The following is a 14,935-nucleotide window of genomic DNA, read 5'->3' as shown; positions in this document are numbered from 1 at the left end:
TAAAATAAACAAACCCGACCTCAAAGCTGCGGAGAACAGGAAGGAGATCTGCACGATCCAGGGCACCACAACCACAGCAAACTGCAATCTGTGTTCCACTGTGTTTGGAAAAATAAACCCAGATCTTCTAAACCATCTAAATATAGAGGGATGAAACAGTCCGGCTAAAGATTGTGGGTTGACAGAAAGGCCAAAAGTGGAGTTGTGCCTCAGGTATGCAACATTAAAGGTGGAATACACGCAATACGACATCCTGAAACGAGCACAATTACTCAACAGCTGAAAGGTAAATTGGACAGATGTTGGTGGAGATCAGGTGACGTGGGCAGGGTGAGCATCAGGCTGTTAACCATGAGTTTCCATGAGGCAGAGAGGAGGCTGTCTCTCTTTCTGAGGCAGTCTTTCAGGCAGATGTTACGGAACCTGTTCCTTGTCCAGATGCATTGGCAACTTTTGGCTCTCCTCTCCCTTGTTTGTCAGACGCTTATATTGACATTAGCTGCGAGAAAACGAAGTGGTAAGATCATATCTGCTTTTATATGATAATGCTTATGCGCAATCAACTATACACTTACAAAAAGTACCAAATACTATAGTTTATGGACATGTTACAGTCTCAGAAAAAAGGTACAACATTTTTAGTGGGGCGCTACCTTTTCAAGAATATCAAGAATTACGATTAAGGTTCCAGTATGTACTTTTATGGTACTAATGTGTACTCTTTAGGGGTAAATAAGACATAAAAGTGTCTCTTTGTTTCTGAGATTGTACCATGTTATTCTTCAAGTTCTTCTATATGAACCATGGCGGTGAAATTAATGCGCTGTAGGACTTTTTTTTTTTTTTTTGTAATGGTAAATGCAAAATGTGTTCCAATACCAAATATTGCATGTTTACACAAATGTTGATTTGTTTAATGCAAAGAATAGTTCCGACTCTCATGTCTGATTGGATGAGCCAGATTCAAACTGTGATTTATACAAATACAGTTGTGTGATTATTGGTAGAATTATAAAGTAATGTGAGGATACTTGTGAATTATTTAGATTTTGTTTCATTAAATATGTATATTTATTGAACACCATTTAATGACATTGATAAGTTACTTGAGGCTGTGTGTGATACAGTGATTTTCCCTGGCTATTTGAAGCATAAAATTGTAATATGGCACAATTCTATTCTAGTTGTTGTGATTTGGCATCCTGTTGAAATAAGATAATTATAAGAGATTATAATTTCACATGGAAATCACTTTCAATCTCCAGACATTTTTTATGATCCCAAAATATATATTGTAACAAGACAATAGGTTTTATTTAATATTACTTGGTGCAAATCTAAAAAGAGAACAAGTTAATTGTGATCTGTCATTTAACTCAACAATCAACATCAACAGTATAGTTAGTGATATTGTTTATTTACAGAGGCAATAGTGAATAGCGCACTTTTAATCTGAAAATACGTTTGATAAAGTAAAATAGTCATTAGCTGCATGAATCTACACCATTAAAAACTCTGAAAGACAAATGTTTGTCTCTACATGCAGTGACATGATGGAGCAGGAAGATTTTGATGTGCGTTAGACTGTTTTTAGGAAAGAAAGAACTGGTGCTGTGTGTTGCTGTTTAGTGCTTTTGGCACCATTATATGCTAGGTATTTGTTTCTAACTATTAAGACTTCTGTTTATTCTGCATGAAATCTTTATTTCCATAGTGTTCATCCAGTGGTTCCTTTGTATTGGATTGTATATAATAGGCTTGTTTGATTTTGGAGTTATATTTTACTAAGTTGTAGTAATTATATAATATCATATGTTTGTTATTATATTTTATATAAAATGAAATATGCCGTAAGAACCATTGTTGACTCAGTGACTCCTGAGACAGTAAATAAGTGTTAAACATACAGTATGACTTTACCAGTATGAAGTGTTACAGTTATGCTCTGAAACTTTATACCTGCAATTTAAATGGAAAATAAATAAATGAAATGGTTTTGCATTTATCTAGTATCAACTGACAGTTGTACACAGGTGCATCTCAATAAATTAGAATGTCATGGAAAAGTTCATTTATTTCAGTAATTCAGCTTGTGAAACTTCTGTTTTAAATAAATTCAATGCACACAGACTGAAGTAGTTTAAGTCTTTGGTTCTTTTAATTGTGATGATTCATCTCAACAAATTAGAATATAGTGACATGCCAATCAGCTAATCAACTCAAAACACCTGCAAAGGTTTCCTGAGCCTTCAAAATGGTCTCTCAGTTTGGTTCACTAGGCTACACAATCAGGGGGAAGACTGCTGATCTGACAGTTGTCCAGAAGACAATCATTGACACCCTTCACAAAGATGGGAAAGCCACAAACATTCATTGAGAAAGAAGCTGGCTGTTCACAGAGTGCTGTATCCAAGCATGTTAACAGAAAGTTGAGTGGTAGGAAAAAGTGTGGAAGAAAGAGATGTACAACAAACCAAGAGAACCACAGCCTTATGAGGATTGTCAAGCAAAATTGATTCAAGAATTTGAGTGAACTTCACAAGGAACGGACTGAGGCTGGCGGCACCACACACAGACTTGTCAAGGAATTTGCTGAACCACAGACAATGTCAGATGCGTCTTACCTGGGCTAAGGAGAAGAAGATATGGACTTTTGCCCAATGGTCCAAAGTCCTCTTTTCAGATGAGAGCAAGTTTTGTATTTCATTTGGAAACCAAGGTCCTAGAGTCTGGAGGAAGGGTGAAGAAGCTCATAGCCCAAGTTTCTTGAAGTCCAGTGTTAAGTTTTCACAGGCTGTGATGATTTGGGGTGCAATGTCATCTGCTGGTGTGGATCCACCAGCCAAAGTCACTGCACCCGTTTACCAAGAAATTTAGGAGCACTTCATGCTTATTTTGGCTGACTAGCTTTTTGAAGATGCTGATTTCATTTTCCAGCAGGATTTTGCTCCTGCCCACACTGCCAAAAGCCCATGACCATGGTGTTTGTGTGCTTGACTGGCCAGCAAACTCACCAGACCTGCACCCCAGAGAGAATCTATGGGCTATTCCCGAGAGGAAAATGAGAAACAAGAGACCAAACTGCAGTGCCACAAACTGATCACCTCCATGCCACGCCGAATTGAGGCAGTAACTAAAGCAAAAGGAGCTCCTACCAAGTATTGAGTACATGTACAGTAAATGAACATACTCTCCAGAAGGCCAAAAACTCACTAAAAACTTTTTTATTGGTCTTATGAAGTATTCTAATCTGTTGAGATGGGTTTTGGTTAAATGTGAGGCAAAATCATCACAATTAAAAGAACCAAAAACTTAAACTACTTCAGTCTGTGTGCATTGAATTTATTGAATACATGAGTTTCACAATTTGATTTGAATTACTGAAATAAATGAACTTTTCCATGACATTCAAATTTTTTGAGATGCACCTGTACGATGTATTATCCATGATGAGATTAGGCATGTACACCGTGTGGATCATATTTATGTGCATATTTTCAGCAGAACTCAGAAGACTGAAATATAGACCAGTTGGTAATAAATCTTGATGCACTGCGGCAAGATCTGTCGGTTTATTTACAACTGATTTTCCAGAATAGTCACGAAGCATTAGATCTAATTTATGATGGCTTAGACTTTACTCTGCTTCAGTATGGGTTGCTTTAGGTATTGATTTTTTTTCTTCTAAAAAAGCTAAAGAATAAACCCCCCTGAAGTTTTGCTTGAAAGCTTGAAATTAAAGCAAAGATGGTTATATTCTGCATATACTGTATCTCTCTCTCTCTCTCTCTCTCTCTCTCTCTCTCTCTCTCTCTCTATTTATCGTAAAAGCACAAGCAAAATAATTAAATTGCAAAATAGTTTGAAACCCTTGTTTTGAACTACTCTTTATTTTTATGTAACTTACCATTTATGTGCCTACACAAACTAGCACTATTTGTTTGTAAAATCTGCAAAAAACGTAAAGTAAAATAAAATAAAGAATAGAGATGTTCTACAGAGCAAAAACACACAGACTTTTCTCAGTTCAGTACACTGTATCAGAGCACATTCAGTCACTCATAAGTTTTTTAGAAGTATCTGGCCTTCATTTCTCAACTGTATTTTCCCCATATTTTCACCATTTCATTTGATTGACATCCATGCAGAAAATAGTGAACAATATATAATCGAGAACTCAGCAGAAGCATCTCTGCTTGGCTCAACGACGTCCTTTGAGACTGGTGTCTCTCTTTATTTCCCAAATGAAGGACATGAAGATAAAAACCATCTGGCAGTTTCCTCACATCTCCCCCATGCAAACCCTCTCCAGTGGCTCAGCGTGACACAACACACGCAGATGAGAGGCTTCAATCTCCAGTCTCGGGCTTTAGCATTGGTCGGATTTTTATCGTCTACCAGGAGAAACTTGATCGAGTCTTGATTGCATCATTTATCACAATTAATCATGATAATGCACACATCAAAACTCAAATCCTGCATTGCTTGAATGCACACTGCAGTAGTTTCTTGAGTTTAGTTAGGTGACAGAAAGAAGCTGGGGCCTTTTCAAGAAGCTACAGAGACAGACAGACTTATGGTCTTTAGAATGTCATCTCAAAACCCTCAAATGTCACCACAGAAAGTGTAATGTGTCACATAATGTGACTGCACATAAATCCCAGTGTGCAGTCTTAGGCATGCTCCCTGTTTGCTAATAATGACTTGAAATGTTTTTCAGAGAGCTGGCGACAGGACTGCAGGAGCTGTCTGGAGTGTTCGAAGGAAAACGGCTGTCTGCGCTGCTCTGAGCGCCTCTTCCTGTTCCTGAACAGAGATGGCATGAGTCACCACGGCTCTTGTGTTCACTCCTGTCCCTCCGGACACTTCGGCCTCCGAGCCAAAGATCTCAACCGCTGCATGAGTGAGTCCATCCTAGAAAACAGTTCATTTATATCAAATAATTGTACAGTAATATTTGTAATATACACTATATGTAATATAATATCAGTAACATCCAAACCTCTTAAAGGTATGGAATTCTTTATTATGATTATGTTTATTTTATATTTATTTCAAATTAATATAGTATAATATTTAGTAAAATAATAATAATAATAATATTTGTAAAATATGTCCTTATTATTAAATCATATATATATATATATATATATATATATATATATATATATATATATATATATATATATATATATATATATATATATATATATATACATACAGTAAAGACCAAAAGTTTGGAAACAACTTTTCATTCAAAGAGTTTTCTTTATTTTCATGACTATGAAAATTGAAGATTCACACTGAAGGCATCAAAATTATGAATTAACACATGTAGAATTATATACATAACAAAAAAGTGTGAAACAACTGAAAATATGTCATATTGTAGGCTCTTCAAAGTAGCCACCTTTTGCTTTGATTACTGCTTTGCACACTCTTGGCATTCTCTTGATGAGCTTCAAGAGGTAGTCACCTGAAATGGTCTTCCAACAGTCTTGAAGGAGTTCCCCGAGAGATGCTTAGCACTTGTTGGCCCTTTTGCCTTCTGTCTGCGGTCCAGCTCACCCCTAAACCATCTGGATTGGGTTCAGGTCCGGTGACTGTGGGGGCCAGGTCATCTGGCGCAGCACCCCATCACTCTCCTTCTTGGTCAAATAGCCCTTGATGCCTTCAGCGTGACTCTACAATTTTCATAGTCATGAAAATAAAGAAAACTCTTTGAATGAGAAGGTGTGTCCAAACTTTTGGTCTGTACTGTATATATTCTCACTAATATTTGGTAGTTACTCACATATTAAACATGGTCTGATGTGTAAAAACAATATATATACATAATATAGAATTTTACAATTGTAAACTAAAAAAAGAAAGCCTAACAATACCACACACCTTATATAAGACTATAATCCTCAAACATATTTCTCCCAGAATGCAAAGCTCCCGAGTGCGAGAGGTGTTTCAGTAAAGACTTCTGCACCAAGTGCAAGGGAGGATATCTGCTCTTCAAAGGCAAATGCTTCAAAAACTGTCCAGAGGGCACATTTCCTCAGTCCACAGACTGCATTGGTAAGCACTTGACTTGTTTGCAGACCTTCTTTATGGGGAGATGGCATTAAACTCTCATTACCATACTGAAAGAAAGCTATCAGTCATGTTTTATTTGACACAAATAAATTCACAACAATTACATCAAGATGTTTTCTCATATGTGGCAATGAAAAGCAGCAGATACGGACTTGTATTTGGGTTGCATTTATCAGGGTATTTATATGCCGTTAACTTGATGTTGTGCAAATACTTGGATACTTACTCACACAGTAGCTTTGACCCCCAACCTAAAATGTTTTATCGCACAATTCTGACAATAGCAATATTAATGTTGCACAGTTCTTCATTCATTAAACAAATGCAATTTCAGCAGTTAAATAGCCCTACAACTGTTAACCTAATAACAGTTATGTAAAACTGTTATGTTGTAATTCAGCTCAAGTCAGTTCAGTGTTGATTTAGTTCAGTTCAGTAGTGTTGATTTTGCAGAGTTCATCAAGATCAGGAATAGCTCACCCAAAAAGGAAAGCTGTCAGTCAAAATAAAAGAGATTTCACAGAATAAGTATTCTTTATCTGTTTGTACTCCAGAAGGCTGTGTGCTCAGTCTCTTTGGGCTTTGGGGTGAATGGAGCTCATGTCAGCACAGCGGCCTGAGCTGTGGTGTCAGATGGGGGCAGCAGAGCAGGACCCGTGAGGTGTCCAGAAACATGCCTGAAGAAACAGAATCACTCTGCCCACCTCAGACTGAGAGCAGAAAGTGCAGGATTAAGAAAAAAAGTCCAAAAGGTGATTCATATTTTTAAATGTTCATGCCAATTGCAGAATAAGCCCCACATTTAGTTGATCCTCTTTAAACTATCCACATCAAGCCTCTTTATTTTATTTATATATATATATATATATATATATATATATATATATATATATATATTAATTAGCCACTCACACTACACTTAACTGAAACAAAAAATCCAAACATTGTCACTATAGAGAGTTAAAATGGTTCCATGACTAAATTTGGGAAATTGTGTTTTGTTTTCATTTGATGATCTGCTGGAAATCATTTGTTTGTAGCAATCTTCATTATGGCTGGCAGATCAAATGTCTGGTGGCATTAAGAAAATGAGGCGTGATATTTTCTCTGTCACCTTCACTTGCCCTTAATGGCACTCATGTGTGACAAAAAGACTGCATGACTATCATTGTAATTTCCTTTGCTGTCATTTTCATACGAGAAAACACTTTCGAATGGCATACTAGATGTATTTATGGGAGAATATAAGGTACAGTATACAAATTTTCTGCATGCATGCAAGATGTGCACTACAAAGTACAATGCATAAGAATGATGTATCCAACAATACAATGCACTCAACTTGATATCATTGGACTAATAAAAACATTTTTAATTGGAATAATGATTGGCAAATAATATTAATATTATAAATAGTGGTATAAAGCAAAAACTATATGTTTATGCTATAATGCTAAATAAAAGGTTAATACACTATCATTTAAACATTTAGGTTCAGTAAGGTGTTTTTTAATTTTTTCATTCAGCAAGGATGCATTTAATTGATGAAAAGTGACAGTAAATACACTTACAGTGTTACTGAAGATTTATATTTGAAATAAATGCTGTTCTTTTCAGAATCCTGAGAGAGATTAAAAATCCCAGTTTCCACAAAAATATTATAGTTATATTTATTAATTATTTTCAACCTTGATAATTATGTAAAATAAAATAAAATCATTATATTACAATGATCTCTTCAGGATCATGTGACACTGAAGCCTGAGTAAAGATACTGAAAATTTAGCATTGCATCACAGGAATAAATTACATTTTTAAATATGTTAAAATAATAATAAAAATAAATAAATAAATAAAAAAGGTTTTAAAAAGTTATTTTAAATAAGAAAAATATTTCACATCATTATAGTTTCTAGTGTATGAGATAAATGCAGCTTCGGAGGGCAGAACTCCTTAAAACCCCCAGACTTTTATATAATATAATACCAGAGAAAATCTTATTGTAGCAGAATTCAACAGAAAGTCTACTCAAAAACAGTATAACAAAGTATTTCTACTTACTATCCACATCAGATGTTCTCCATCAGTACCATTGTGGTTTATCTCTGAAGTTGACACCTCAAAGACTTACTTATGGTGTGACCAATGAGAACCCCATGATTTAATTTAGTCCTAGGATGTCGTCTAGATCATATCCTTTCTTCTCAAGTTTCTTGGTCTTCAAGTGTAACCCTGAGAGTTAATGAAAGTCAGGCAGCACATCTCAGAAGGGCTCACAGCAGAAGATTTGCCAGTGTTTTCTGTTAGGACCCAACAGATGACCAAACTTACCTGCCTAAATGAGAACCCACAAACCTCTGATCTTAACATGGAGATAGATGTTGGGTTTAGTGTTAAAGGGTAGAACAGACCGCAGTGGACCTAAAACTGATGATTCGGGGCTCTAAATATCACATGTTAGTGCTTTGTGTGTGCATAATCAGAGAAAATAATGAAAAAGTTAGGAAGCTTTAATCATAGCAGGTAAAACACAGGTTAGAGAATATCAACAGATAAAAAAGACTGGAGAGAACCAAGAGGAGAAAAACAGGAAAAATGGCGAAAGTGGCTTTCTTGCCTAACCGTGGTGTTTCCCCGACCACAGACCCCATTCCTTAGGCCATAATAACTGTTTACTCCTGTTTTATGATGCTCTTATTATGTTCCCTTTAAAAAGACAAACATGGATTATGATTTTGTTTTAGCGAAATAAAATGTTGCATAAATAAACTTAAGCACCCACCTCTGCACACTATTTGTTCCGCTTTTGCTCCAGAATATTTTTTTCTGAGGATGACAGTACATACCACCCTGAAGCTCCTCTGTTGTGGATTTTGAATCTTAAAGTCAAACCAGACATGAACATTTGAAGCACTGTGAGGAACTCAATGAAGCATTCTCAGGTCATGAGCTGTCCATTGCATGACAGTGACAAATTGACCACTAACACAAAAAAATCAAGATCAAAATCCTTTGAAAAGTCAACGGCTACCTTTTATATAAATAAATCAAAGAGGTTTTTTGATGTTTAGATTTTTTACTGTTTGTTTTATTTTATTTCAGGAGTGTAACCGGTCACATTTTTAATCAGCTCTTTGTTCAGGGTATTCAGGTACTTGACACTATGTTTCTAACCATTAGAAAATAAAAGTTCATTTTGCTTATTATTTCTGGACATCTCTCTAGGGATTCCCCATTAAAAATAGATTTTGTGAGTCACTCCACATGACTCAGTAACTGGTGACAAAGTAATATTTAGAGACTGCAGTGCAAATTTTATGGCAATGTGTAAATTCATGGCCCATCTTTTTCTTTTCTTTTTTATAGAACCCAGAAATCCACATTTCATTTTGATATGATTTTATACTCCACAGTTAAATATGAGGAGAGTCACCATAGGATAATTTATTTGTGGTTTTTTCCTTCCTTCCTTCATCAATGGCTTTTTTCTTTTTTCTTTGACACTTAAATGACGTCATGTCAACATGTTCAAAACAGAAAAATAAAAAAATATATATATCAATACACAAAAACATCACACAGAATGTCATTTCTGTAATGTATTCAAAATGTCACTCTGGCTAGATTATAGAGGTGATGGACATACTGAAGTACTGAAGTGATCAAACTGAATTCTTAATGCTGTACATCAATAATAAAGGACATATATGGTGTTACTGCCTACATTATTTAACTTGAATATGATTGACTGTTTTATATGGTTTTATCTTGACAGACAAAAAGAAAAATGTAAGGAGAGAAGGAAGAAGAAAGGCACAGAAAATGCTGAAGCTCTTTTGGAATGAAACTGTCACAGAACCTCCATGGCAAATGTAAAGAAACGTTTTATATATATATATGATGAATAACAGATGAACAGCTTTGTGTGGTTTGAGCTGTATCTCCACAGCTTTCTCTACATGCCTTGGGCTCTTCTGTGTTTTCCAACCACATACTCCTCCCTATATTTGCACTTTTTTGGTATAATTGCATTAGAAAAAATAAAGAAGAACAATGTAAAGAATTGTGTAAAGAGATGCTAAGATCATGACCTCGAGCCATATGATTGGCTGTAGACATTTCATGTGACCCATGAGTGGCAAAGATTTATTTTTAGACATGAAAAGTGATAAATCAATGTGTGTGTATCTGTATACATGTATATTTCTGAGTTAACTTGCCAGTATTGTGCATACTTTGTCTAAACAGCTTAAATTAAAGTATAATATCGTATTATTTTCTTAGAGCCTCAAATGTACCACTAAACTTATTGTCTCTGTTTTTTCCTCTTTTGAAACTGATTATTGTTCCTCTGTGAGAACTGAAATGTTCTACAACATGCTGCTTTTGATTTGAGAAGGATGGGAATGTGCTGATTTTAGTGGGATTTATTTGTGCTTTCCTACGCAGTATTCTCTCAGGCGGCTGAAATGTATTTACTGGAGAAATCACAGTTTTGCTCAATAAAGCAATTAGACCCAAAAGAATGTTTACTTTTTTCCCTCAAGACGAGGAGTTATGAAAACGATATAGAAGAGATAGGGATCACGTTAAAATAAAAGCTCTTTCTGAAGTGGATTGCAGCTGTTAACTTGTCATCATACGGCATTTTATTAAATAAATACATTTAGGTAAGTAGGCTATAATCTCTTAACAATTTATTTCTTTCAAATACTAATTCATTAAAAAATGCTTACATTTAAAAAAAAACAATTCTGTGATTTATGAATTGTTCCATAATTTTTTTTTAATATTTCTTTTTCTTTTTTGAAGGCTCATTAAGAAACCTATAATAAATATTAAATGCACACTTTAAGTTGAATTAGATTTTGTTTAAGTGTCAATAAACAAAGTAAAAATGGAACAGCAAACCCCGACTCCCCCTCACATGTTAATAACCAGAAGTGTGTTTCAGTGTGATCTGTGTATAATTCTCTATTATAGATCAGTGGTTTCAGCCAAATTTTAAATTGCTTCTAGTCTTTTATAACGGTTACAGTATTTAAAAAAAAAAAAAAAAAAAAAAAAAAAGTATTTTTCAGCATTAAATGAATTAATTTCAGCATTCAGTCCAAGTAAAATATTAAAATTTTTTATATATTTTTTTAAACCAACATTACTGTACCAGCCTCGGTCGCCGTGATTTTGCCAAGTAAGACATGTTCCTGGATCAACATCTTCTGATGATCCTGGATCAACATTATTTTTCCAAAAATATAGACTTAACCCAATCCCTAACCCTAATCCTAACCCGAACCATAATTTTTTCCTAACATTAGTGGGAAATGATAGCTGATTAAAAAAGGATGTAGAAACACCTAACTCTGGTTGTAAAGCCTAAAACAGATATTTTCTGAAAATGTACATCTCAGTTCTGATTGGTTGATTGGAATTATGTTCCAGGATGAACAAGGATGTTGATCCAAGACCATGTTGTACTTGTGGTGAAATCACGCTAGACTCTCCTCTTAAGAGCGTGTCGTTTCATATTCAGCCACTAGATGGCAATGTTCACCTGAAATATAAATCTACAGCTACACTACATTCGATGAGCTTTCTATTAAGAATGAACTTCATAGGTTTGGTTTCTACATTCAACAGAGGCACCCAGTTAAGAGGTCATCCGCTCAGTGCAGGGTCACCAGCTTCCAATGAAACTTCGCAACAAACCTTAAACATCTCAGTGGGAGTCTCAGAGAAAACATGCCAAACATAAAGTGAAGTGACACATTATATGCTGTGAGCTTGTTGATGTGCCAACAGCATCCAACCTCACACAGGTCTTCTCAAGAATGAAAACACACTACATATGTTTAAAGCACCTCACGTTTAACTGTAATTAGTTCTGTTTGCTAAGAGAAGCATCACTTATGCACATAGGCTACATTCTGCTAATCGCTAGTCAAACCTTTTGTGCAACAAACAAATGATGTTGTCTGTTAGTTGGATTTAGACAGGTGTCTCTATGTGCTTTAAGTAAACTGATTGGACACCTGTAACATTGTAAACCTACACCCACCCACCATGAGTTAACTTTCAACAAACAGTGCTATTAATAATCCCCTTGAATTTAATGAATATGATCTAAATTTGGTTTAGACATTGCTATGCTATGTGATTGCTAGGATATTTTGGGAAGTTGGGTTGTTTCTCAGTGCCCCAGCAGTTCTGATACTGTGACACTACTCACTTAGAAAAGTAAAAGATTTATTAATAACTCATTTCAATACATTGAAGTTAATATTGCAATCACTGATCTTTATATAGGATAATGACTGGATTGCTCATTGCGTTCTAATCTGCTGACAGACAGTGAAACTACTGGAAGTGTTCAAGCCCCCATCTTACCATTCCCTACCGGCAGAGAGCACGATGTAGTCACAGCTAAAACACGGATCTAAAAATCACCCGATTTGAAGGAAATTAATCAGTCACACGGAATTTTTATTTTTATTTTTTGTAAGGTGCATTGCATGCAATGAATTTTTATTTCAGATGTTATCAGCAATGCTTATGGTCTTTTTGGGGTAGGATATGCAATATTTAAGTCATTAAAGTGGCCGTTTCTGTTATAGACTGCCAACATCATTAACATTAACGGATCCTACACTTTTTTAGGTAATATTACGTAATTAAGAAATTATTAAACATGAACATTAGTAACATTAATTGATTTGAATATTCAGTGAATACAATAGCCTCGATTTACTTTATTGCTATGTTGTACTGAAATGAAAATCTTAACTTACCATGCATCATCTGTCATGGAACACTAACAAAACAAGATGACCCAAGCACAGCATTATAATGAAAAGAAAAAAGCAGAGTAAATCTGCATGCAAAACAGAGAAAAGAGTATGTCATAGTAAAAACCATCAGCCATCAACTAAAGACAAAGAAAACCGGGTAAATGAGAGACAGCTGAGTGAAATGAGACATGATTGTCAAAGCAAAGAGTGATGGGAACTAAAGTCCAGAGAAACAAAACTAGAAAGGGAGCCCTCTAGTGGCTATAAAGGAAACACCTACTATACCCTGTAATGCCCTCACCCCCTACAGAGCGGATTCCTGATGCTCCACGAAAAGTCAGTGAAAGCCAGGAGGGACAGGAGCTTGGCAGACTGCACAGGTGGAGCAGAGAACCACCTCAATGGAACTTACAGGGCCGATGAACCTCCTAGCAGTTCAGGTGGTACTGCAAAGAAGAGCAGAGAAAGGTTAGTAGCAACCTTGATGGGTGTAACGGAACAGGCAGAGTTCCACCACAGTCTCCTTGGTCATGAAAAGGCAGACAGATTACTGGAATGGACACCACTGCCCAGAGGGAAGTTGAAGCGGATGTCACCGCCTCAAGGGGCTCCACAGCAGAACCCACCACCTTGGGAGGAACTAGGGCAGACTCTGTCGTAGACAATTAGACTGGAACGAGTTCAGGAGTGATATAGAAACGTGAGTAAGCTCTGGAGTGAATTCATAGACTAGAGTGGGTCCAGAAGTGAATTCTGAGGACTCCCAGACTGGATTTTAAATCCGGAATGGATTTTAGAGTGGACTCCCGGACTGGAGCAGACTCTGGAGTGGACTCTGAAGATTCCCAGACTGAAACAGGCTCTGAGGCAGGCTCCTGGGCCAACAAGCAGGAAGATTACATGGGACCAGAAAAACAGAGAGCTTAGGTGGAAGGGCAAGGAGCTTGGTAGGAGCTGGCAAGGCAAGGAACATGGGTAAAGCCAGCAGGGCAAGGATCATAGATGGAGCTGACAGGGCAGGGACCCTGGGAGGAGCCAGCAGGGCAAGGATCATGGGAGAGACAAAAAGAGAGGAGTGTTCAATAACTTCTGGGACCACCAGGGTCAGGTCCTCCAGGACCACCTGACTTGAGATCACGAAGTCGACTTTGCTGCCCTCCTCTTCTTCCTCCGCTTAAGTGTGGGAATAGATGACTGGTTCTTGGCTTGATTAGATTAGTGAGGTATGGGTGGGACGGTCCTGCAGAAGGACTCTGGTGATGGTGACTAACTTCCAGAGCTGCAAATATCTTAAGAATTTCTAGAAATCCAGACACTTCAGTTCCATCTCCCACTGTAATAGGGTTTCATCAATGCAATGATTAAAAATGTCCTCAGTGTCCTCTTCCTCGTACTGCTAGATCTGTTCATGACTGGTTGATTCTGTCTCAGAGCACTCACAAAACAAGATGATCCAAGTGCTAAATCAGGCAAAACAGAGAAAAAAAAAAAAAAAAACGCATCATAGTTAAAAAAAAAAAAATGCATCATAGTAAAAAAAAAAAAACTTCCAACAGCAAACAGAAAAACCGAAAACAAACAGAAAAACCGAAAACCGTGCTTATATGGAGATATGTTAACAAGGTAGACACAACTGAATAAAATGAGATATGATTGTCAAAGCAAAGGGTTATGGGAACAAAATGGTGGATATAAAGGATACACCAACTAGACCCTGTGAAGTCATCTTGGAAATAAAGGCATGTGTCTTTGAGTCCATACTGTATGTAACCTAAGTTATTTCTCTGAATAAATTATGATGTTTATATTTTTTATGTCCTGATTGAGCTGATTTCAAAATTAGCAGGAAAAATATTTATTCAGATTCACTTAATTCGTTTAATGAAACTTTTTGTTGATTATATTACACCAGTTGGTGGTAATGACTACTTTTTGTGTGCTATAAGCAAGCCATTTCATTCATTGATTTTACAAACCTACTGAGAAGCAAAAACTGTTTAAGCATCATAATCTTTTTCCCAGTTTCTCTTCCAATCGGTTAGCATTCACGTACGAGGTGC

At 36.3% G+C, this 14,935-nt stretch overlaps 1 protein-coding gene and 1 long non-coding RNA gene across 2 annotated transcripts; one reads left to right on the top strand and one right to left on the bottom strand.

Annotated features, from left to right (window-relative positions):
- Positions 1-438: 438 nt before the first annotated feature.
- rspo4 (R-spondin 4) lies at positions 439-10,526 on the top strand. Its single transcript, XM_052559788.1, has 5 exons — positions 439-517; positions 4,721-4,903; positions 5,932-6,069; positions 6,642-6,839; positions 9,863-10,526. The coding sequence occupies exons 1-5, from the start codon at positions 439-441 to the stop codon at positions 9,961-9,963; spliced, it is 699 nt and encodes a 232-aa protein (XP_052415748.1). The 3' UTR covers positions 9,964-10,526.
- LOC127960194 (uncharacterized) lies at positions 8,597-13,023 on the bottom strand. The gene is made up of 3 exons (XR_008154343.1): positions 12,876-13,023; positions 8,870-8,966; positions 8,597-8,793 (listed from the first exon to the last, which is right to left on the bottom strand). It is a non-coding gene; the product is annotated as an uncharacterized LOC127960194 (long non-coding RNA).
- Between the last annotated feature and the right edge of the window lie 1,912 nt (positions 13,024-14,935).

Source organism: Carassius gibelio, chromosome B6, assembly GCF_023724105.1.
Source record: "Carassius gibelio isolate Cgi1373 ecotype wild population from Czech Republic chromosome B6, carGib1.2-hapl.c, whole genome shotgun sequence".
NCBI classification, from domain to species: domain Eukaryota; kingdom Metazoa; phylum Chordata; class Actinopteri; order Cypriniformes; family Cyprinidae; genus Carassius; species Carassius gibelio.
This window is presented reverse-complemented; position numbering and strand designations above follow the sequence as displayed.